This window comes from Leptinotarsa decemlineata, unplaced genomic scaffold (genome assembly GCF_025532065.1).
Source record: "Leptinotarsa decemlineata unplaced genomic scaffold, Ldec_3_MD MMD2_tig00000576_RagTag_RagTag, whole genome shotgun sequence".
Taxonomy (NCBI): Eukaryota; Metazoa; Arthropoda; class Insecta; order Coleoptera; family Chrysomelidae; genus Leptinotarsa; species Leptinotarsa decemlineata.
The window spans coordinates 8,924,197-8,949,045 of record NW_027412551.1 but is presented as its reverse complement, the minus strand read 5'-3'; the positions used below and the strand labels follow the sequence as shown (position 1 = coordinate 8,949,045).

The following is a 24,849-nucleotide window of genomic DNA, read 5'->3' as shown; positions in this document are numbered from 1 at the left end:
AATTTATTTCCACAATATCTTTTCAATGATAAATTGGTTTTTCCAAATTTCAGTTTCATTTCTACTGTGTGAAGGGTCAGCTAGCAGTTACTTAGAAAGTAATAATATTCTATTTCATTCTTTTTATTCGTATTCCTTTTCGTTTTGAAACTGTATCAATATTTTCCTGTTAAACTATCAATTTCTCTCTTAGATCATGATATTCGAAATTTTTCAATCTAAATCTAGTTTGAACTATAAAAATGAACAGTATTAAACTTCCCATGTGAAATGAAATGAGACTTGGGTAATATAATTCATTAAATTGAAATTTTGTACATATTTCTAGAAATAGATGTTTATGAAATAATTGAATCGGGCTAAGAAAATATTTATCAGCTAACTGTCTACAACTGATCTTGGAGAAAGTTATTAGCATGAAAGCACGAAAGTGATGACGGTCAATATCAAATGCTTTGGGCTGATTAAAAAGCAACAGTCCATATCAAATGCAGGGTGGCACGGGTCAAATTCATTAATCAAATTCTATTTCCAAACTTGACTGCTAAGTTTCACTTTCAGTCAATCGCTATAGATTAAACAAAGTAGGTAATGATGTACTAGTTTAACGTCATATTAAGTTACAATAAGGATTTGTAACTATTGTTTAGTGCTAGTCTGAAAGTAACTTCTACACATGTTTGTAAAGAATTTATTTTCAATTTAAATGCTTTTTGTATGAGGATGGGAAAGAGAAATCCAAAAACGTATCCGTCTTAAAAATATTTCACTTTCAATTAATTAATTTAACAGTATTGGCAAATATATTACAGATAGGTGTAAAACATGGGCTTATGTGTAAAGAAACACCCGAAGAAGTCATTGTATGGCGAAACACGTGTTGCGTTTTTGTAAAATTGTTTAGTGAAAATCTCATAATGAAGTGTTTTTTGAATATGTTAGAAATACATTCTCTGTCCATTTTAATGTTGAATGAGCAAAATTATCCTTCTACATTTGTTTCGATTTGAATTTCTATCTTATGCTGATGAATAACCTGAGTCATTGACTTGTTTGTTCATCATGAAGTTCTACATAAAGATATTACGTTTTTTTTATGCACCGCATCCCAAAAACTCGTGATTCAAGTCATAATATTCATATGGTATATACAAAATTTCAGGAACTATCAGCGGTAGGATAAAATGAGTTATTACCTCTATTGTTTGTAATGACATAATCAGTAGGTACATAATTTTCGTGTAACATCAATCTTTTGTGGCATTCGTCATTCGTCAAGGTGAAGGATGAAGAGTTGTACTTTTATATTCTGGTTACTTTTTATTATGATTTATTATGATTTCCTACCACGTAGTAACGGCTGGATCCATCAATTTATTGAATATACTTCTATTTCCAGTAAAAGCAGGCGACAAACAGAAAGAAGAATACAAAGGTAACACATTGTATGTTGAGAAAGACAAATATGTGGAAAATTATGAATCACTAGTGACGTTTACGTTTTCAAGAAATGTACAGAAACACTTTCTTCAACTTTGGGCAATGAGACACTATTAGAAAGACTGTCAACAACTGGTTTACATAGTTTCATCCTGATCGCGACCAAAATCGGTTACGATTTTGAAACCCATCGATGCCTGTGTGAAAAATTGTGGAATAAAGTATCTATTTGCATATCACACAGATATGAAAAAAAGTGTTGGGTATGAAAAAGATCTGTTACAGATGGATTTTACACAATTTGGTGCGAAACTTGAGGACTCCAAAATCTATAAACAATATTGTCACAGGTGAAAAAACGTAGATATATTCATATGACTCGGATACTAAGCAACTTCCCACTGTACTTTATCATACATTTTTGATCCCGTATAAATCAGCATGGACTTGCTACCAGTTTCAGCACATGTCCTAATCAACTCAATAGTTTAACACCGTAAAATGTTGGATGTTAATCTATCTTCTGCAGACACTTTCATAGAAAGCTTTCGACTATTTCATTCCTGCAAGATAGGTATATTTAATTCAACCTCATACACTTTTCCAGCAACACTTCCATTTGAAAAACAGCGAGAATGCTTGATGAACTTCGTGAACCATTTTTTTCACGTTCTCTACAATAATTTATCTAATTATAATGAATGTATTTCGTTCAAATCTCTTTTCAAAAGAGGCAGACTTATATTTCCTCCTTTTGACTATTTCAACGAATTTTGTATTGTGGTAAAGTGAAATACAAAAATGAAAGTATTGCGGACATGATGCTAATTGATTTTTTGCAATTAACTGGTAAGTGAACTGAGTTCATCATCGTTTGCGAATTCAGCAAATAAACTTTTGATAAATATAGGTATAAAAAAGACGCCTGCGGTAATTTTGAAAGTCCATCTATTCGCTGCTTCAGAGCTAATTTGTGAAAAAAAAATCTCATTAAAACATCATTATCAGCACAATAATATTTCAACGCGCAAATACTAGTAACAGATAATGACTTCCTAATGCGAGAATATTATCGAATATCATCCGCGTGGTTCTCATAAAAAAACTTGAGAGTAACTACTATCACTGACCCCGTAATGAGGAATCCAATTTTGTATATTTTCGAGTTGAATAACACTCATATATATCCAATATATCCAATATATATCCAATGTACAAAATGGATTTTTGCTGCAGGTTTTTCCGGGTTTTCCTGCAGCTGAAAAAGCAAATGCGCCACTGGAATCAATGAAGTCGGCCCGGAGCGCCATTTAATTTTTATTGTTGTTTTTATTTTACTTTTATCGTTGTTTTAATAAGATGTTCAAGAAATAATGTAAATTGCCGATAATGGTAAAATGTTCAACTTTCTATCCTTTACAACGTACGGACTAAATATGTAATAATAGGGGAGCCCAAACGGGGATTTCGGGATCTACTAAAGCGTGGCAGATTAATATACAGGGGGATACCTTGTACCCGGTTAAGTACCTCCACCAAATATGAGCCCTTTATATATAAGGTCGCCCGTGAAGAATAAAGGATCACGTTAGTAAAAAAAAATTGATCATCAGAAGTTTTCGAGCGCGTCAGATTGAGGTAGGATGAGTTAATTACATGCTAATAACTGTATATTCCAGTAATCTGACAATTTGAGAGAGACGTAAAGAAAGGGGAGGACAGCAAAGTTGTAAAAAAATAACGTCATTTCGACATTCTCTAGCGTAGCTATTTTTTTTATTTCGAAGGAAATAATTCAAAGATAATGAAAAATATATAATCTGAAAATTTCTACAAGCCGAAATAACAAAAATTCGTCGATAAAGTTTAATGCGTGCAGCTGTGTGATACCAATATTTCTCTCTCCGAATTTCTATTCCTCTTTCACTTTTTCTCTATCTATTACTCTCTCACTCCGCCCCCACTCTGAATTCTGTTGTCATGACGCCATCACAGCTGATCATAGAAACTCGTTCGCGATGAAGATGAAGATGATGATTAATTATTCAATTGATTATAAAAAATTAAATTTTTTTGAGCATTGTTTTGAAATAACTTTCTTATAAATACAAGTATTCCACTTAAAAAACATACACCTATTTATTTGCATGCTTTTTTCCTGAGCTTTTCAATTAATTAGGTTCAATGATTTGAAAATAATTTTAAAAAGAATATTTTTTGTCAGATTAGGCGAATCCCTCTAGATAATCGTCAGATTATGAGACAGATAAACGATATATATCTCAATCTGACGCGCTTGAGTATTTCAAAATGGCGAATTTTTTTTGCACATCATAATAATGGCCGCGAGTTTGCGTCAGATCGAAATCGTCAGATTATTGAATGAGAGCTTTTTTTTGTTGCACTTAACACCCCCTTAGAAAATCTTAAGCGCTCGATTAATTTTTTTTTCTTTTCACTGAACCCTTACGTACAACCATCCGCATAATGCAAACAATCAGATTAACATACGAACATTATTAAAAATACGTGGGACACTGATGCTATCAATATCTGACGCGCTCGAGTATGTCCATGCAACAGTATTTTTTTTTACATATTCAAAAATCTATAGCCCCTACCCCCACCGATGAAAAGGTGTATATTACATAAATTTTTTATCTTCTTATCATCTAAGCTTTGCAACCTGATATGTCTCTATGACGCTCGAGTAAATCCCTATTTTGCATCGTGGGCTCCTCTACTATAAAGGGTCTTTCATTGAGAGCATCATTCCCGTTGTACTACCACACTTAGCCAGTAATTTATTTGGTTTACCCCATGGTTGTAAGGGGTGGAAAACGCAACCCCTAAAATTTATTTCCAATGTAACTTTTTGTCTTATCATTTGTTTACCATTTAAAAATTAATTTCTGATAGCCTGTTTCATTCTAAACAAAAAATGTCTCTTGGGTTTTTTGCCCAAAACAAACCAGTTCGCAGCAAAAAATTATTTTACTAACAACTACAGAGATACATCGTCATAAAGGCGAACTGGATTTATTGTTATTTTGTAGTTAGAACCTGCATTAAACGATTAAAGGGTAATAAACAAAACTAATTTATTAATAACAAAACAAACAACATGTAGAAATCACAGTAGATGTTCAATATGTCTACCTTCAGACATTACGCATGCGTCTAGACATCAGCGCAGTGAGCCACGTATTTGCTCAAATATTCCTGAAGTCTCTCTAATCACCCTGCACGCATCGATGATGCGGTTTCTAAAGTCCTCTACATCGCGAACAGAAGTACGATAAACCAAATGCTGTAAATGGCCCCAAATAGAGAAATCGAGAGGATTGAGATCCGGGGATCGAGCGGGCCAGTTCTGTGGTCCTCCTTGACCTATCCACTAATTTGAATATGTTTCAGTTAAATGCTGACGTGCTACATAAAAAACATATCTCTTCTGACGCCCAAAGAAATTTCCTCCAGCAGTACTGGATGCACTCCCCTCAAAAATTGAACGTATGCCTCACCATTCAATCGAGGAGGTAGAAAATGAGGCCCAATTAAATCATCCCCAATAACTCCGAGCCACACGTTAGGAGAAAACTGTTCTTGATGGTTAGTTTCGACAATAGCGTGAGGGTTTTCATCAGCCCATATGTGATAATTATGAAAATTAATAATCTTGTCCCGAGAAAAACTACATTCGTCTGTGATTTCTATCGTCTTCAGAAAGTCACAATGCCTTCTAATCATTTCCAGCGTCCAATTGTAAAATTCAAGACGGTTCGAAAAGTCTCGCGGTAACAGTGCCTGTACTCGTTGCAGATGGTATAAAAATTGTTCCTTCATAATTCAAAATACCGTCATATGATCAACATTTAGCTGAAAAGCAATCCTTCTAGTACTGGTAGTAGGTTGTTCTTCAATCAAATTAAGTACTGCTTCCTCAAGCTGTAGTGTTCGTACTTCTTGATGGCGATCACAATCCTGCGTTCTTTTGTCGAATGAACCACATTCTCGTAATCGTTGATGAAGTCGAGCAAATATTTCTATGTACTCTATGTGAAGGATGCTGCCGTTGAGGATACATTTCAGCATATCTTCTAGAAGCTTCTAACCTATTACCCTGCGACAGACCCCAAACGTAATGCATATCAGCCATTTCCTCATTTGTGTATGCGATTTTAATAACAAGTGAATTATTGAAGTAACAAATTAAGAACGGAACAACAACACACAATTAGTATTAATTCAATTTCGAAAATTCACAAACTGACAGCGTCATCAATTTAATTGTCACTATCGCTAATAGCTACCTACTAGATAGATTAGTTTCGTATTTTCGCATTTATGACGATGTATCTCTGTAGTTGTTCCTAAAATAATTTTTAGCTGCGAACTGGTTTATTTTGGGCAAAAAACTCAAGAGACATTATTTGTTTACAATGAAACAGGCTATCGGAAATGAATTTTTAAATGGTAAACACACAATAAAACAAAAAGTTACATTGGAAATAAATTTTAGGGGTTGCGTTCTCTACCCCTTACAACCATGGGGTAAACCAAATAAATTTTTGGCTAAGTGTCTTTTTGGTTGTACAAAACGTCAGGTTGATTTCAATATTGTAACTTTTTCAGTGCTTGTGAAAAAAATTGTTATAAAAATTTTATGTACCCCCTTTAAGAGGCTGTATATTAACAAGGGATGTTCCAATGAAATTTTTTTATATGAAAGATCCTATCTTTTTTTTGATGAGGAACCACCTCCTTGAATATTTTACACTTATTTAGTTACACCCTGTATATAGGTTTGCTTTATGTGCGACAAGAAAGGATTTTTGAATATTCTAATTGGGGTCCCGCCTCTGGGGATAGAAGGGGCGCGTTTACATATGAAAGTTACCTTTTCATCAGTGTTTCACCGTTCCGCTATATTTTCGGAAGCTGAAATTTTGTATGTAGGTTAGTTTTATGTTGTAGATGTGCAATGAGAAAGGATTTCTGAATATTCCAACTGGGGCGTCCCCACTGGGAATAAAAGGGAGCGTTTACATTTGAAAATTACCCTTTCATCACTGTTTCTCCGAACCGCTATAATTTCGGAGGCTGACATGGTGTATGAAGTTTCGTTCTATGTTGTAGATGTGCAATAAGGAAGGATTTTCAAACATTACAACTGGGGTGCCAGCCGTAGGGAAAAAAGGTGCGTCCATAAAACAAAATTATCTTTTCATCACTGTTTTCTCATGTCCTCAAATTTCCTGTGGGTGAATTTATATTTAGTATCAACATTGCACCCGTGCGGAGCCGCGGCGGTTCGATAATATTATATAAAATACAAATCATGTTTGCCAACGATGATTTTATTGCAGCCTTACGGGCTAATAATAATTTTTCGTGTAGTATTCCCACTTGTTTGAACATTTTTCATCCTCACTTTCCACAAGGTGATTATCAATGATGTAGGTTTATGATCATTTATTTACTGGTTTGTGATAAACTTCCAGATGAAGTTTTTCTTCACGAAAGGACGGGGTAGATCTGGTACATTATCTAATATGGATATTATTTCGGTATTTAGTATCAACAAGTTGTATTATAATCGTTTTCACTGTTCATATTCTCATAAAAAAGTGAATATTTCAGTTGGAGTATCTTCATGAATGGGCTTCACGAAAACTGGAGTGAAAGAGTGAAACGAGATCAACAACCGTTCATAAAAGTGAAGGCCAAGCAAAAAAAAAATCGGATCACTTTCAGTAATACGGGTCACTGACTCAATTAGCTTGGACAAACAAATCTGTTAAACAGTGATCCTATAAGACTAAATTTATTTTTGATTCTCTGAAAATACTGAAAAATTACAGATTTTTTTGAATCGTGGCGTCCCTTGTCAATGGTTCATTTCAGTTCCTCAGACTGGTTTCACATCATTTAATTTTGAATTATGTCTCACTACTCATATCTAAAATCTCATCATCTATCTTTTCTTCATGAATCCATGATGTTCGTTTTATCTTACACTTAGGTACCACGAATGTAAGTGTTGCCACAGAATAAGGTCTACTGTAAGAAAACTCTTGTTTTTTCGTCCATGATTTCAAGACAGAAGTAACCACCTGAGTGTAAAAACATTTCGGTATTTTTGTTTTACAAATACGTTGATGGAACACTAGCAGATATATATGTTCACGGTCAAATGATTTATTAATGAAACTTCTCTGATTGTTGATCGATCTGAATTCCTATTGTTTGTCTATCAAATAACTCAGAAACGAATTCAGCAGACACATATAGACATTTTTGGTAACATTTTTATGAAACAGTGGATGTTTCTGATACCCAATATTCAGTCTGACTTACTACCTCTTAGTTGTATTACGAGGTTTCAATAAAATTAATTTTTTTGATCTTTAGAAGCCTCTCAACAAATAACTCGAAGATAGGACTTCGTTACAAAAAAATACATTGTCTGACAAACCTCGAAGAAGAATAAGCGGAGAGGCGTCTGCTACGAATACTGCAGATGAAAGAACCATCGTCAATAGGAAATGACATCATGAACAGAGACAGCTGATGAAAATTCCGATCTCGGCCAACCAAGACACAACTGACGATAATTTTGACCAGCCTAAACTAAAACCTCTCAATTATTACCATAATCAAATAAAACTGACATTTGTTCATGGCAATTCAGGGCCAATCTGTACAGAACAAGCATTTGTGAATCAAAAACTAATTTACATCGTATTATATATAAGTCAACCTACAATTCAGAAACACTGTCATCAATTTGGTGAAATGCTACGACATCCTGAAAATATTGAAAACGAAGACCAACAACTCATAATAATTTGGAACTATCACGAGGGGAGATCAAACTATTCAGCAATAAACAAAACAGAATCAAGTAAATGAAGACAATACCACCAGCTACCCTTGAAGAATACATAAATATGTGCGAAACCTGTCGGATAGACAAGTACGACAGAAACATACCCTTAACCAAAATTCATATCTTCTACACCAAGTAAAGCTTTTCACCTGGACAGCTTTCTAAAAGTGACATCTAATTCAAAAATGGTCCTGTACAAGATTTTGTGCATACACATAAAATTTCAGTCCACGATACTACCCCATTATCTAACAGAATCTAACAATCCAAACATTTTCTTGTATGCAAGATAGAGAAGTATAAAGTCCAAACCCAAAAATGAATCTTCTCTGAAAAAATATCCCTTTCAATTCAAACCTGATTCATTTGGCTGGGATTTAATCATATGATAATATAATAGTATATTCAAATATTCAAGACAAAAAGTCATAATTTTTATGAATGAATTCATTCATTCAACTTGTAATGTTATTCAGATTGGTGCTTAAAAGGCAATAAGACAAGTGTCTTATTCCGAAACATCGATATACGCCATTGAAGATGACAGTGTTCCATGTTATCATATTATGTAGGAATCCTGTGTTTTTTATATAACTTAATTTTCATATTCAATGAAAGTCATTTTTTGTGAAGGAAAAAATCAGTTTTTTATCGACCTTTTTTTGGGTAATTGTTACCTTCCACAATCTGAAAAAATATAAAAATTATAATGGAGAACTTTATACAAGTGTAGAAGGGCAAACTTTTTAGTTTACCCCGATAAGTTACTGCGTAAAAATCAAAGTATTTTTCACAAAGAAAAATCTTCTATTTATCAGTAACTTGTCGTATTTAACAATTTTACCTATCAAAAAAATTATTAAGAAATAATACTTATCTTTTACGTTTCGGAGGCCAAAATCTACCTCCGTCTTCAGAAATGGATAAAAATTCGAATATATACGCTTCTTCTATGACAGATGTCATCTGTCGTAGAAGAAGTAAAGAAATAAGCTCTCAAAAAAGGAATAACTGCGTATATATTCGAATTTTTATCCATTTCTGAAGACGGAGGCAGATTTTGGCCTCCGAAACGTAAAAGATAAGTATTATTTCTTAATAATTTTTTTGATAGGCAAAATTGTTAAATACGACAAGTTACTGATAAATAGAAGATTTTTCTTTGTGAAAAATACTTTGACTTTTACGCAGTAACTTATCGGGGTAAACTAAAAAGTTTGCCCTTCTACACTTGTATAAAGTTCTCCATTATAATTTTTATATTTTTTCAGATTGTGGAAGGTAACAATTACCCAAAAAAAGGTCGATAAAAATCAATTTTCATAAAAAAACTAGTTGTTTATATGATAGTAGTTATTTCGAAAGGGCCTTTTTTCTAGTTTGTGTCTGAAAGTTACATCTTTGTATGATTGACGTATCTTTGTAAAGAGTTTATTTTGGAATAATTTGCTAGCTTCCTTTCTTTAAACAATTCCCACATTTTTGTATCAAGACGGAGCAGTAGAAAGCCAACACTTTTCCCATAACTGAGTCCAAAGGACTGTCTGCAACCAGAGAACTGCTTCGAAAGAACAACAATTAGGAATAGGGGCTACTCACTAGAAACTATTCATTTAGATAATGATATACCTGAATAAAATAGGGACTTATGATGGACTGACAGCAATGCAACAAAGCGACAGAATCTATCGAAGACACCTTTCCCAAAGCAAAAAAATACTGTTTCTCGCTAACCAGGTCAGGACCATCACAAGATGTCTATAAAAATTTCAGTCATCTCCTGATGATGCCAACTTGGATAACCAGAGGTTTCAATTCTACCTATGGAAAGAGGGCAAGGCGAACAGAGGGCAAGCAACTGATGGAAAGCCAAAAACTTCTGTTGAAAAGAATATGACACACAACTAACAAGAAACCTTCAAACTAGAAGTTAAACTGGGTGTCAAGAAACAATGAAAGAAAATGAAACAAACAGTATTTCCTAGATTCTCAAAACAGCAGATTCAGAAGAATTTCTGAGGAGAAACAAATTTGCAGGTTCATCTCAAGCGGCGGATCAAGTAAAAGGGAAAGTCTATGAAAATCACCCAAATCTGAACTGGGCAGGCGTGATAAAACGACTGAATGGTGTACTAGTGATATTATTTTGATTATGGGGAAAGCTAAGTCCCCATAAACCCTCCTCAAGCTGCAGATTTTCATATCCAGTAACGTTTTTCTCATTGTAGATTAATTTATTCCGGAAGACCCACTGCTGCTAACGGTTGCCAACTTTGGACAAAAAAGATGCCACTACAATAATTGCAGAAACCGACAAAATAGATCGCAAAATTCATTTAACCAAGAATAGGTTTCTTGAAGTCAGTTCAAGTCACAATAATGGATGTTGTGCTTAGGATGTCGATGATATTTATTACTTCCTTTATTTTTTACCACCGTGAGAATTAATGTATAGGGTCTTCCAACAAAGACTTTCGAATTGACAATTGATAACGGCCATCTTGTTGAAGATTAATAAAATTGTTTTATCAAAATGGGTGTTCTGTTCGGGCAACCTACCGCGCGCTTTGCCCATTCGCACTGTTTCAGTAAACGATTGACCGACACCCGTACGTCGACGAAACGCAAGGTCCGCCGAAAACGTCGTCGCTGGCTGTGAGAATCTGTAGGAGAATCCAAGCTAGTCGATGGCGTGTCGCTCACAAGAACTCTGCTTTCTACGGACCACAATTTGGTGAATTTCACGTCGTGACTTGGGCCTGTACCAATACAGAATTCAATTGACCCAGAAATTGAAGGTAAACAACTATAGACAACGACGTGTGTTCGCTGAATGGGCTCTGGAGCAGTTGGCAACTGACCCTAATTTCCATCGAAAAATCATCTTCAGCGGAGAGGCCCATTGCTGGATGAATAGGTACGTGAACAAACAAAATTGTCGAATTTGGGACGAAACCAATCCTTAGAGATCCAATGCATTCCTAGTAATTCACTGTTTGGTGTAGATTTTGGGCAGGCGGAGTCATCGGTGCATATTTCTTCGAGAACGACGTTGGCCAGGCCATAAATGTCAACGGCGAGCACTATAGGTCCATGGTTACCAACTTCTTTTGGCCTGAATTGGATGACACGTGGTTTCAACAGGACGGAGCTACGTGTCACACAGCTCATGTCACATTGGATATTCTGCACGAGCGATTCAAGGGCATGGTAATCTCACGTGGAGGTGATGTCAACTGGCCACCGAGATCATGCGATTTGTCCCCGTTTGACTTTCTTTTTTGGGGGTTTTCTCAAGTCACAGGTGTATGCGAATGAGCCACAAACCACAACCAAACCAAACCTCAAAGCTAACATAACCGATGCCATTCAGCCTGATTTATGGGCAAAGACCCATTATAACTTTAGAGGGATGATATCCAGTTGGAATGGCGTAAGTGATTCACTCGACTCATTCAATCGACTGCTTGCTGTGTGACCCGTTGGTTTGAGCCCAGAGGCCGGACGATCGATTTCCACTTTCTATTCGTGCTACGACTCTCACGTTGAAAGAGAAGACCTTGTTACACCTTAGTTTACATAAACCTCAACTTCTGAGGGTTGCCATTCGTAGGGGGAGTGTAGTTGTTAACATAAGACTAGCCTTATCTCAGTATACAATCGTACTTATCTGCTGTTGAAATTATTGAAAACTTATTTCAGTTCTAGGTTGTTTTATTGGTGTTTCTTCAACTTCTTTTTCGTTTTCTTCAGTTGCAGTATGTTTAAAATGAAAATTTGATTGTTAAAAGTCGCTGTTGAAAGTCTGAGACGCTTCTTGTGGACTAACGAGAAGGAAGATATAAGGTTCACCACTAAATTATGTGGCTGAATGCTACCATCTTGAAATTCATCAGAACCTTCATAGACTGAATCAATCCAACAATGTTGAACCTGATTCGAAAAAAATATTTACCTTATTAAAAATTCCAACAGTACTTTGTGGTACTGAAATTTCACCTACACACAATTTGTCGTGGACCCACTACCCATGATTGAACGAGACTTTCGTTGAAACTGGAGGTGCACTGGACAAGTTGTACGACGTACTGAAAATGATGGAACATGAATGAGGTTGAATAAAGTTGAAATTCGCCAGAATGTTTCGATTCGAAGGCTCCCACCATTATTTTTGCAAACTCCCCACCGAAATCCCTGTCCGGATCGCAACAACTTCAAACAAATGTTTATTGTACATTATTGTTGTTGTTATGTAATGCATCGTTTATTGTTTATATACATGGTCGTTCTAATGGAATGGATCTGGATTATTTTGAACTTTGGAATGTTTATTGATATATAAAAAAGCTGATACATTTGTTGATTATTTCACTCAACAGAAACTTGTACTTTTAATAAGGCCAGAAATAGTGAGACCTTCGAAACCGTTTGGGAACTAGAAGAATCTCTTTTCAGATCGAGAATATCGATGGTTGTTTTGAAATTAGAATGCTCGAATTTTGTTATTCAGCTCTACCGCCTCTATTTCGAATGAAATGAAAAAGGCACTATAATAATAAATTCAGCTATAATTTACAATACATATGCTTATCGACGTCTTTCTCATCATCAATGTATGGTCATACAATTCCTAGTCAGAGCTATTTCAAAGAAGTAGGGACCACATTTTTTGGGTCTAGAACTCACAGCTATACATGAACTCCACATATCGGAAAATCATGTGATATACAAAGTAACATACAGAAAAAAATTGATGTCGAAATACTCTTAACCGTCTACATCGTTCATGATATTTCATTTAATGTTCAAATTGCCGTCCATAGTTCTTTAAACACACATTCTCTCTTGGAATATTATTCTATAGCAAATTTCCAGCATTTGTGGTTTTATAGCCATGCCAGCCCTCCTTATTGTTTCTTTAAATTCGGCAATACTTCCAAAGGTGGAGCCGAATTCCTTGTCTTGGAAAGTTTAGAAGGGCCAGGTCAGGAGAACGTGGTGGCCATTCAATGGAACCATTGTTTTCTAGTCATCGTCCTGGCATAGTCCTATTGAGAAAATCTCTGCAAATACTCGTAGTTTTGCGATGTGGCGGAGCTCCATCATTATAAATACTGATGTTTTCCTAGAATATTCGAAAGGTAATCTTTCAATAACTCAACTAGTATCTTCGACAACAATTCCAAATATAACTCCACCGTCAAAGATATCTCAAAAAAGTGGGGAACTATAGTTTGCTATCACTGGTACTACAGATAAGATCTTGTTTTTTCGTGAATTTTTCTTCATTTGCAATATTTTGGCTACATTAACAATAAGTGAGATGGGTCGATAATTGACAATTTGGAGTTTATCATTATTTTTATATAAATGTTTCAACACACTGGTTTTACAAATAATTAGGAAGATTTCATTCCCGAAACATCGAATGATTATATGTGTTGTTTGATGGTGTATAAAACTCCATCGACATTTGTGGAGAATAAAAACATGGAATGAATACTTTTTTCCTGTTTTTCTAGAAAGTTCATTAAATACCTTTGCAATATTTTGCAATGATAGTTGCATTTCCCACTTTCATTCCAATGATTTTGGTTTTGGGTTTCAATTTGTTGCAAATTTTCTTAGCGCTATTCCTTAGACCTTTCGATTTTTTTTCATTTATATTCATCCCATTATTGATGATTATTGAATTTCAATTTTTATGATGATCTTCAACATTGAAGTGATATACCAAGAGCTTTTTCCAACCTTCAATGATTTTTTGTATATGCAGGATCGGTATCACCTAGCTTTGTCTGTTTTCCAGAAGGTATAACATACTTCAGTCTATGGTTGTTACAATGTTGTGTGTTTTTGTAGCTCCATACCTCAATGAATATTCATTTTACTGTGTCGTGGTATAAACCCACTGATAAAGAATTGGTGAAGAACTATGAAAATTTCCCTCCAAATTCCCCCCCCCCCCCAAAAAATGAATTTGTTGGAGGCCATGGAAATTAAAAGCCAGAAATATATACCCCTGAGCGAGCAACTCGATTTATGTAGGTATCTTCTCTTGAATTTATAAGTTTAACAACCCTTAGAATTTTCAGTGTGGAATTTTAAAGTTGACATCCTGGTTCGCCCAACTGTCTTTCAAATACCTGTCCTTGCAGCATACCTGAAAATTCTATATAACCGAGGTTTCAGGTTTCAGTTTTATACTTGATAATGGGGTCAAACCCGAAACCGGTCCTATAAATAGAATCTACCAGTAGTAATTAGACTAAAAAGTTTATTTCATTTCATTGAAGTGATCATGAATTACCATGAAATAAACATGTCATCAATCCCACATACTAGATTCAACTTGATTTATCTTTTATTTTTTCAGATTGTGGTAGGATATGAACCCAGAAAAACAGTATAAAATATTGAGTCCTCCATAAAAAATGTCGTTTAAAGAATAGTCAATAACTCTTATTGATTATCCATCTGACAACCTAACCTACGAATCACTGCCAAAGACATCTGATACTGAAAGAACAATGGAAAAATCCGAATAATGACTGTCAAGCATTTGACATTTCGTAAGACTCTTCATTTGAAACATTATCATTGTAATGTTGATCATTGGTTCCTTTTTAATAAGGACTAAACAAAAGCATCACAGGAAAATGCGTAAGGTGTTTTGAGAGCGGTGCCTGTGAGAAAGTAACGATTCACGTTAGATTTGAATCACTGGAGATTAAATTCACGTGACCAAAAATGCAACAATTCGATCAGAATTCTGTTTCAGCAAATCATTTTTGGAATTATTAGTTCGTTTGTTTTACCAAACCAATGTCATTTTTTTTTTCAAAATTCTGACAACTAGTCTTACCGAACATTTAAAAATGAGAAATATAAGGATTGTTGTATGAAAAAAATGACAAAATATTTGATAAACACTATATAAGCATTAAATTCACTCGTTTCGAAGCTTTAATGATCTTCAAATTCTCACAAAGTATTGAGGTGCTCGAAAACAGGGAAAACATTTTTCAAGAAATTTTATAGACCACCTTTCTTCAGACAATGTCACCTAAGTAGGAATAAATTATTTTTCAAGAGTCTGCTGGCATGATCATCATGATATTTCAGTAATAGCATCACTTTCTTCATAATGCGTTCCTACCACGTAGTAAGTATTTTCTTCATCGATTCAAATTTGTATAGAAATAGTCATCATACTTAACCTAATACCTAAAGTAAAAGTACACACAGTTACACGAATGACTCGAACATTTACCATAAAATTAAGACAGATTGTGAATACTATTCTTTGATAAAAAATTTGCATATTTTCTCTGAATTGTTTACAGTTTTGTTTACAGCTCACGCGTCTGATTTGGAGCCACATTTAAAGTTTTTGCTGGCAAATATTGATAAAGATGTATCATTTGTGTATCATCTGCATAAATAAAGAAATTGGTCTCCTACCAAAGCTATCATCTTGTAATAGTAACACTTTTTCTAGTAATAGGAGAGCCCAAGCGGAAATTTGGAGATTTACCAAAGCGCGGCAGATTAATATACAGGGGGTACCTTGTACCCGGTTAAGTACCTCCACCAAATATGAGCCCTATATATTAGGCCGCCCGCGAAGGATAAAGGATCAGATTAGTAAAAAAAAATTATCATCAAAAATTCTCGAGCGCGTCAGATTAAGGTAGGGTGAGTTAATTACATGCTAAAAAGTGTGTATTCCAGTAATCTGACAATTTGAGAGTGACGTAAAGAAAGGGGAGGGCAGCAAAGTTGTAAAAAAATAACGTCATTTCGATATACTCGAGCGGAGCTAATTTTTTTTATTTTGAAGGAAATAATTCAAGAATCACGAAAAATATATAACCTGACGATTTCCGTAAGCCGAAATAACAAAAATTCTTCGAGAAAGTTTAATGCGTGCAGCTGTGTGAAACCTATATTTCCCTCTCCGAGTTTCTATTCCTCTTTCACTTTTTCTCTATCTATTACTCTTTCACTCCGTCCCCACTCTAAATTCTGTTGACATGACGCCATCATAGCTGATCACAGAGACTCGTTCGTGATGAATATGAAGATGATGATTAATGAATCAATTGATTATAAAAAAATAACTTTTTTTGAGCATTTTTTCAAAATGATTTTCAAGTATTCTACTTGAAAAACATACACTTATTTATGTGTATGCTATTTCCTGAGCTTCTCAATGATTTAAAAAAAATAAAAAAAAATATTTTTCCGTCATATTAGGCGAATCCCTCTAGATAATCGTTAGACTATGAGACAACACGTCTAGAATATAAAGATGAACCATATATATCTTAATCTGACGCGCTTGAGTATTTCAAAATGACGAATTTTTTGCACATCATAATAATGGCCGCGAGTTTGCTTCAGATCGAAATCGTCAGATTATTGAATGAGAGCTTTTTTTTGTTGCACTTAACACCCTTTTAGAAAATCTGACGCGTCGAATAATTTTTTTTCTTTTCACTTTTAACCCTTACGTACAACCACCCGCATATACATATTCAAAAATCTATAGCCGCTTCCCCCACAGATAAAAAGGTGTATATTATATAAATTTTTCATCTTCTTATCATCTAAGCTTTGCTTAGATGATAAGAAGATGATATGTCTCTATGACGCTCGAGTAAATCCCCATTTTGCATCGTGGGCTCTCCTACTATTAAACTATAATAAGGCATTAAAACGTCACTGTATACTGAATTCAGTTCATTTAATCTCTACAGAAGTGACGAACAGGAATAATACAGACAGAATATCAAAATATCACAAGAAAAAATATGCATTGTATCGGATTATCTTTGAGAAATGCTGGTATATTCTAGATACATAAAACTTAATTCTAATTAGGTATATAACTTAAGTCTATTATCACATAAATAAATAACTGACACGAATGGTGCCATTGATTCATTCCTCCATTTTGAAGGCTGCATTGTCAATTCCATCTTTGTTAGTTCCGGTGGTCTCAGATTTCGAATGATCTGTCACTTCCATGGAGTGATTGTCCATTGTTCCACTGATAACCCCGTTTCTTTCGAAGGTTGCTTTGTTCGCGTTTTTTCTGTAACCGTTCATCATAGGAGAACCTATTGGAGAACCTATTTGAGCCTCTTTTGGGACAGTGGACAGGATGACGTCAGCTACAATAGAAATGCTGGATCTTTTTTCAAGACTGGCGATTTTAACTTCTTTTCGTTCCTTACGGTGTTGAACATACATCCATCTGAAAATAGGTATTGGTGTTAAATAATAAGCAATAGTCTCTGGAGTAATATGCGACATATGCCAGCAGAATTATTGATGATATTAATGAATGTTCCTTATTTCACGTGGCGGAGTTTGGCAAAGCGCTATTCTTCCACCCAGCCACTTTGGAAAAAAACACTACAGAATAAATGGCATAATATAAACCAGTGGTCGCCAACCTGTCGATTGCGAGCTACCAGTAGCTCGCGGAGGCAATTCTGGTAGCTCTCACAACGATTTTAATTTAAAAAATACAAACTGCAAAAATCAGAGAAGCTTCCGAAAATTCCACAAAAAAATCTAATTGTCATAATATTAAACATAAACAGCGGCAACGTTGCGGTGAGCGATCTGCCGCTGACGCCATCAAGCTAGAATCGGCTAGAACCGACCAGCCGGACCAGCGCGTTAGTGTTCGAGAACGATCTGGATTGCTTTGAACGAGATAAATACGCACGGCGCGGCGACATTGCGCTTAGTTTTAAACTGAACGCGTAACCAACATCCAGTGGTTGGGTTAGTAGAGAACAACAAAAATAATATTATGGCAAGCAGTTATAAGAAGGTAAAGACATACCACTTTCATTCGGAATGGGAAGAACAATACTTTTTAATAGAAGTTAAAGATAAAAATGTGTGTTTGTTATGTAATACTTCAGTCTCCGTTGCTAAAAAAGGAAATATTGAGAGACATCATAAAACTGTACATTCTAATTTTGGAAAATCATTCCCACTACATTCTGCCGTCAGAAAGAAGAAACTGAAACAGTTAAAAAAGCAGTTAATTGGACAACAATCAATATTTTTAAGAACAGTCACTTCAACTGGATGAATCACCAGATGTCGTTGACACTGCCCAGATGGCCGTGTTCGTCAGGATGGTTTTTAGTGATTTTACGATTAAAGAAGATCTTTTGAAGTTCATTACACTGAAAGGACACACTTCTGGACATGAGTTGTTTTCTCATTTAAAAAATATTATTTCTTCCGAGAAAATTCCAATATCGAAAATGGTAGGCTTGACAACCGATGGCGCTCCAGCTATGGTGGGTTGTGATAAAGGTCTGGTGGCGTTATGTCGTAAAGATGAAACTTTTCCGCAATTTCTCTGTTACCACTGCATTATCCATCAGCAAGCATTATGTGGAAATTTCCTGAAACTAAACAACGTTATGAAACTGGTGGTAAAAATTGTGAACAAGATTAAGAGCTCAAGCGTTACAAAGTAGATTAGTCAGAACCTTGGCGATGAAGTTGACTGTCAATACGGGGACCTACTCCTTTACTCTGAAGTCCGATGGTTAAGTAGAGGATGGGTGCTGAAACGTTTTAATGATGTCCTATCTGGCATAGTTCAATTTTTCAAACAACGCGATGAACCGACTCCGGAACTAGAAAATTCAATCTGGCTTAGAGATTTTGGTTTTCTCGTTGACATTACAGAGAAATTAAACGAACTTAATTTGCAGCTTCAGGGGAGAGACAAAGAACTATCGGAAATGATTACTGATATAAAAGCATTTATCAAAAAGCTGTAATTTTGGGAACAAAACCTAATTAACAACGATGCCAAGCATTTTCCTATTCTTTCAGAAAAAATATGTCAAAATCCATTATAACCCTATGACAACAAATATCATGTAGAAATAATTTCTACCCTGAAGAATAACTTCAAAAATCGTTTTAAGGATTTCAATGAAATGGCTTCAGTAGCGCAGTTTGTTGTTTCACCCTTTATGGAAATTGATATCCAACAGTTTGCAACTTGTGTTATGCAGAACTTTGGCGAAGACATCGCTACAACAGAAATGGAAGTCATTGAGTTTCAAAATGATTTAGCCTTAAAATCGTTAGTCTCAAGTACTGAATGTATCTGGCCTATTGTAAGTAAAGACAAATATTCAGTTCTATGCCGTGTTGCCTTGAAAGTGAAAGCATTATTCAGTTCAACCTATTTGTGTGAATCTTCTTTTTCCAATATGAAGTTTATTAAGAACAAATATCGCAATCTACTTACAGATGAACATTTGGATAATTGTATTCGAATGACTGAATCAAATTATACTGCAAACATTAAAAAAATTATCGATGAGTCTGAGTGTCAGCCTTCTCATTGAACGTGCTTTTTTATTTTTCAATGTTTATGTTCATGATAGTGCGTTATTTTTTTGTTGTTATTATTAACTATTTTTAAAACATACGTGACATGCCGTTGTGGCTGGATAAACGTTTGTGTTCATTTTTCAAACACCTTCGTTTGATAGGTAGGAATGTAGCTATGAACAAGTACGTACTAGTAATATTAGTTATTTTGTTATTAGTTTATTATTAGTACCTATGTATTATGTATTACCAGTTAAATAGTAAAATAAATACATATAATGATAAATTAACTGTGGATTATTTCATTTACGTTGCGTTACGTGGCTTCCGTGTGGGTAGCTCGCTGTTTATTCCAAAATTAACAAAGTAGCTCAACACATTGAAGAGGTTGGCGACCACTGATATAAACCAATTTCAGGACAATAGTAAAATTAATACAACAGATCAGTAACTGAGCAATACAATTTCACTTAACTTTTGAGTAGCAGTAATACATTTTTCAAAGATCATACGTGAAGAATCGTTCATAAATAGTGCTGTAGTGGGGTCTACGAAGATTTTTTTTTACCAAATAAATGGGTTGTTGTTTTTGAATCAGCTCGTGAATGGAACGAGAGAAATGCAAGTCTCTTCTGTTTTGCATTTTTAACAAATTTAGTTGATTGATTGAAGAGGTCACATGATGTCTGTGATTCGGGCTGAATATTAGTCTAATGTAGGCATTTTAAATTTTCTGAATTCTTTTTCATCGATATGGCTAAAGTATGTTGATGATGTTTTCGCGATATTCGATAACAAAAAAATCGAATATTGAGGATTTTGTTTCCTTTTTAAATAACATATTTCCATCAATAAAATTCACGTATGAGTTAGAAAATAAAGGACAATTTCTTGGCGTTTTGGTAATGAGGAGGGTTAGAATACGATGTATTTAGAAAAGAAACAAGCACGTACAGGTATATTCCTGACAGTTCAATCATTGTGGACAGCACAAACGTGCTGGGCTGAATTTTCTAGTGCATTGTCTTTTGACTTTTCCTCTTACATATGAGAGGTTCACAAAAGAAAAACATACAATACAGGAAATAGCAGCCACTAACGGTTTGTCGAGGGGTATTGTAGATGATATAATAATGAAGAAAAAGTTTAGGTTCGGAATGAATGCCTTTCAGGAAATCCAAAAGACAAAGTCGAGAATTTGGAATAGTATAAATAAGGATGATTTTGTAAGAATATTCAGTTTGATCTTCCTCTTGAAAATGATCACTTGGTGATCGAAAAACGTGTCGAAGTGGTAAAATAACGGCGAAACATCGATGTATACCAGTGAGGATGACAGTGTTCCATGTAAGTGCAATTTGTTACCATTCTTTCAAAGTAGAACTCATGTGAATGATATTTGATTTTTTTTCCACAACGAATGTTTGAAATACAAACTGAGCAAAGAAAAGTATCTTCTGTATAATTCAGTGTTCATATAGAAGTATTTGTTTCGAAAGATTTTTTTCTTTCGTGTAATTCAATGTTTATATGAAAGTAGCTGTTTCAGGAGGACTTTTTTTCAGTTTGTGTCTGAAAGTTACTTCTTTGCATGATCTACACATCCATGTATAGAGTTACTTATTTTCAAATTGATTACTTCCTTCCTTTCTTTGGAAGATTCCCTCATCTTTTTTTTCTGTATCGAGATGGAGTACTAGGAAGCCAAAAACTTTCTTTCCCAAAAATTAATCACTCCTAAAGATATAACCCCTTCAATTCAAATTAGTTTGAGGTTCTGCAAGTTTAGGAAGTTTCAGTTTATCACAGTGATAATTCTGTTTGGGACAATAATTTGAATAATGATAATAATAATACTCACGCAAATATGAGAACTGCCGGCAGAGTGAGAAATCCTCCTAAAATGTAAAATGCTCCTGGCATCCAGTTCAAGGTGGCTGCGTAGGTAGCGTTGTACATTGGGCCATATACCAATGGCATGAGGGCTTCACAAGCCCCAAAAAGTGAATTCACTTTTCCTGAAAAAGAAAAATACTCTATAACTGAATCGAGAGAGTTTCATGAATGCTGTTTCTAATAACGAGTGTTTTAGCGGCTGTTACCGACGAAAACATCAAAAAAGTCCACAAAATATTTTTGGATAGCTGAGGCTCTGAAGATATCAAAGGAACGTGTTGGACTTATCGTGCATGAATATTTGAGTTTGTCAAAGTTCTGTTCAAAGTGGGTGCCGCGCGAGCTCATAATCGACCGAAAACAACAAAGAATTGATGATTCTGAATGATGAAATCAAATTCAATAAAAAAATTTATATGTTTAAACTTTTCAGTTGAAATGTTATATTCAAAATATCCAATAGTCTTACAGTTGAAAAAGTATCCAATTGAAATGAATGGGGAATGTTCCTCCTGACGAAAATCAAGTAGTTTTCATAAAAAAGCTCTAAAACAACGCATTTTAAACTTATCATTTCAACCTTTTTTTTTGAAAAATTAAATTAAATACTCAAAAAAGAAAAATGAAATATTGCATTCAACATTTAAAGGGATTCGTTTCTATTTCACCATTTGGCAACATCGGTTATAGCTAATAAAGGACAATGAATCTGTTAACTGTATGAGACAAACAAAGATGACATATTTCAGGGGCGTGCTGTTCTGTTTACTTATGTTCCGAGTTCCGAGACATTCTGTGACATATGACATTTTTTGCACCTAACCTATCTTCCTCTGTATAAATAAATAACAAAACAACTGTTGTTAATGTGGCTTGTGGAGGTAGTATTGAACTATAATTTATATTTTGCCCTAATTGTTGACTTATAAAAGATAATTTTTCTTTTTTAAAGTAGAATATCTAGGTACGTATAAATTATTTCAACTTAATATAGGCGCTGTTGCCAATATGTGAATTAAAAACAAACCCCTTTAAAAATTGAAACACAACATCTGAAACATCAATTTGAATACTTTTCGAAGTGGATTTGAAAAACTCATTAATTAAACTCAACTTCATTTTGTTAAAACTTGCATTTGCTGTAATAACCGTAATTGAGGAACATTCCCCATTGAAACATCTTACTAATAGGTATGTGAAAAAAAATACGTTAATTTTTTCCGAAAGTAAAGTTTATTCCAGATAGGGTTACGCAATCTCCATGAAAGGTAATTGCTCTGTTCGAAGTAATTCAAGCAACAAAACGGATTTTTGTGGTATTGTGAATAGAAAAAAATCCCATTTAAAATATGTCATTCCATGTCAAACAATTTAGACCCTGTATCATGACTCAATTATATAGTATCGTAAAATACTTAAACAAAATGAGTGAGGCTAAAATTTGTTTCATCTTCGGCTGAACTTATTGGGCTTAACAAAAATATGAACCCTTATGAAATGACCCGAGGAAATTATCCATTTTCAACTGATATCTTGTGATCTACTATAGTTGAAGTGTATACTCACCTAGCTCATCAGTTGGAACCAATTTTGAAGCAATAGATCTCATGGCGATGAAAGATGTACCATTCAATATTTCAACAATTGATCCTGCAAAATTCAACATAAATGTGAATCAGTATAAAATTATGATTTTTGTTTTATCTTACAGGTGCCAAATGTAAAGTATTTCTTTGTGAGAATTTATTCATATTAAAAAATACGGCTCTATGATTATGTAGATTGTATACCATATAAAATACTAATTATCACTTTTATTTGTAACTAACGTTACTGCAGTTTCGTCCTATATGGACATTTTCAAACTTATACAATAGACATACATAGAAAGTTTCATTTCTCTTTTCTTCATTATGATTTCCTACCACGTAGTAACGGCTACATCCATCAATTTATATATATATATATATATATATATATATATATATATATATATATATATATATATATATATATATATATATATATTTATATAAATATATACGAATTATTTGTTTTTCAGCTATAAAAGTCCGGTCAATATTTTAACCGTTGTGACACAATGAAATATCATACGACAAGACTGGCTGTACTATTGCATATAGACATACATCCCTCAGATATTGCTCTTGTAAAACTTTTTGAAACTGTTATTCATTCTTTCGCAAATATATGTAGTTCAAATCAAGGCAGAATCAATGTGTAGCCCTAGAAATTTTGTTGCTCCAAATGGATAGATCATCCATTTGAACATTTATGTGTTTCTTTATATATTTTGTTCGAAAAAACTGCAGCATAATCGTTTTCTTAAGCATACGCTATCAATCAATGTTTTCTAGACCAAGTAGCAAGTCTTTAACATGTTTCATTTACTTTCAATTGGGGGCAATTTGCTTCTTCTGTTCGATATATCGATATATCATCGACAAATAGTGTTATCGATGATATTCCTATATGAGGAAGGTCATTAATATATAAAAAGAAAATTAGAGGTGTCAGCACCGACCCTTGAGGAACTCTAATGTCAACATTATGTATAAGAGAATTTGTACCTTTTATTTTACATACATTGTAGTTGTCCACAAATAAGAATTTTGAAGATATAAAAAAACCAGGATGATCACAGGCTAATTTGCGTTGAGTATTTAACAAAGAAATTCAAAATAGAACCCAAATTTGTACCGCTGTTTCGACAATTTCACTTTGCATACTATTTTATCAGATTTACACCAGTTGCCGTGGTTCCAAATTATAAGTGAAAATGATATTAATAATAAATTGTCCAATTTCAATTACTTTTCAAACTCTACTTTTGACAGACATGATCGTATGAGGTATAAAGAATTGAGAAATTATACCTTTTCAATAGTTAGAACTGAAAAAAGGACATATCTCAAGTCTGTCTGTTCTGAAAAAATACCACGCAAAACCTGGAATGCTCTTTCTAACCTCAATGTTCGTTCAAAAAAACAATATTCATTACCCAATCACCTCTCGAATCCCGATGAAATACACAACCATTCTGCCCAATTTGTACAAAATGTTTCTAATAATTGTGATGAAAATATTGAATTTTATAACAATAATTATTTGATCAGGCAAGATAATTTCTCATTTCGATTCGCTACTGAAGAAACTATTCATAAAATCCTGAATGATATTGAGAGTCAAGTTTCAGGGGTTGATAATATTTC

General features: G+C 34.2%; 2 protein-coding genes across 4 annotated transcripts in view; both read right to left on the bottom strand.

Annotated features, from left to right (window-relative positions):
• The window catches only part of LOC111507234 (probable peptidoglycan muropeptide transporter SLC46), a 30,014-nt gene extending 17,559 nt beyond the window's left edge, over window positions 1-12,455 (bottom strand). Inside the window, exon 1 of one of the 2 annotated variants that reach the window (XM_074174385.1) lies at window positions 12,288-12,455. The gene's annotated coding sequence lies outside the window, so the exon portion shown is untranslated. The remainder of the gene's footprint in view (window positions 1-12,287) is intronic. The other variant, XM_074174384.1, reaches the window with a different exon arrangement.
• A 4,609-nt stretch (window positions 12,456-17,064) lies between these two features.
• The window catches only part of LOC111505812 (probable peptidoglycan muropeptide transporter SLC46), a 63,980-nt gene continuing 56,195 nt past the window's right edge, over window positions 17,065-24,849 (bottom strand). For both annotated transcript variants that reach the window (XM_074174382.1, XM_074174383.1), the window contains exons 5-7: window positions 23,183-23,266; window positions 21,582-21,738; window positions 17,065-17,594 (exon numbers count right to left, since the gene is read on the bottom strand). In XM_074174382.1, the coding sequence (XP_074030483.1) occupies window positions 17,279-17,594; window positions 21,582-21,738; window positions 23,183-23,266 (557 nt within the window). In that variant the 3' untranslated portion in view covers window positions 17,065-17,278. The remainder of the gene's footprint in view (window positions 17,595-21,581; window positions 21,739-23,182; window positions 23,267-24,849) is intronic.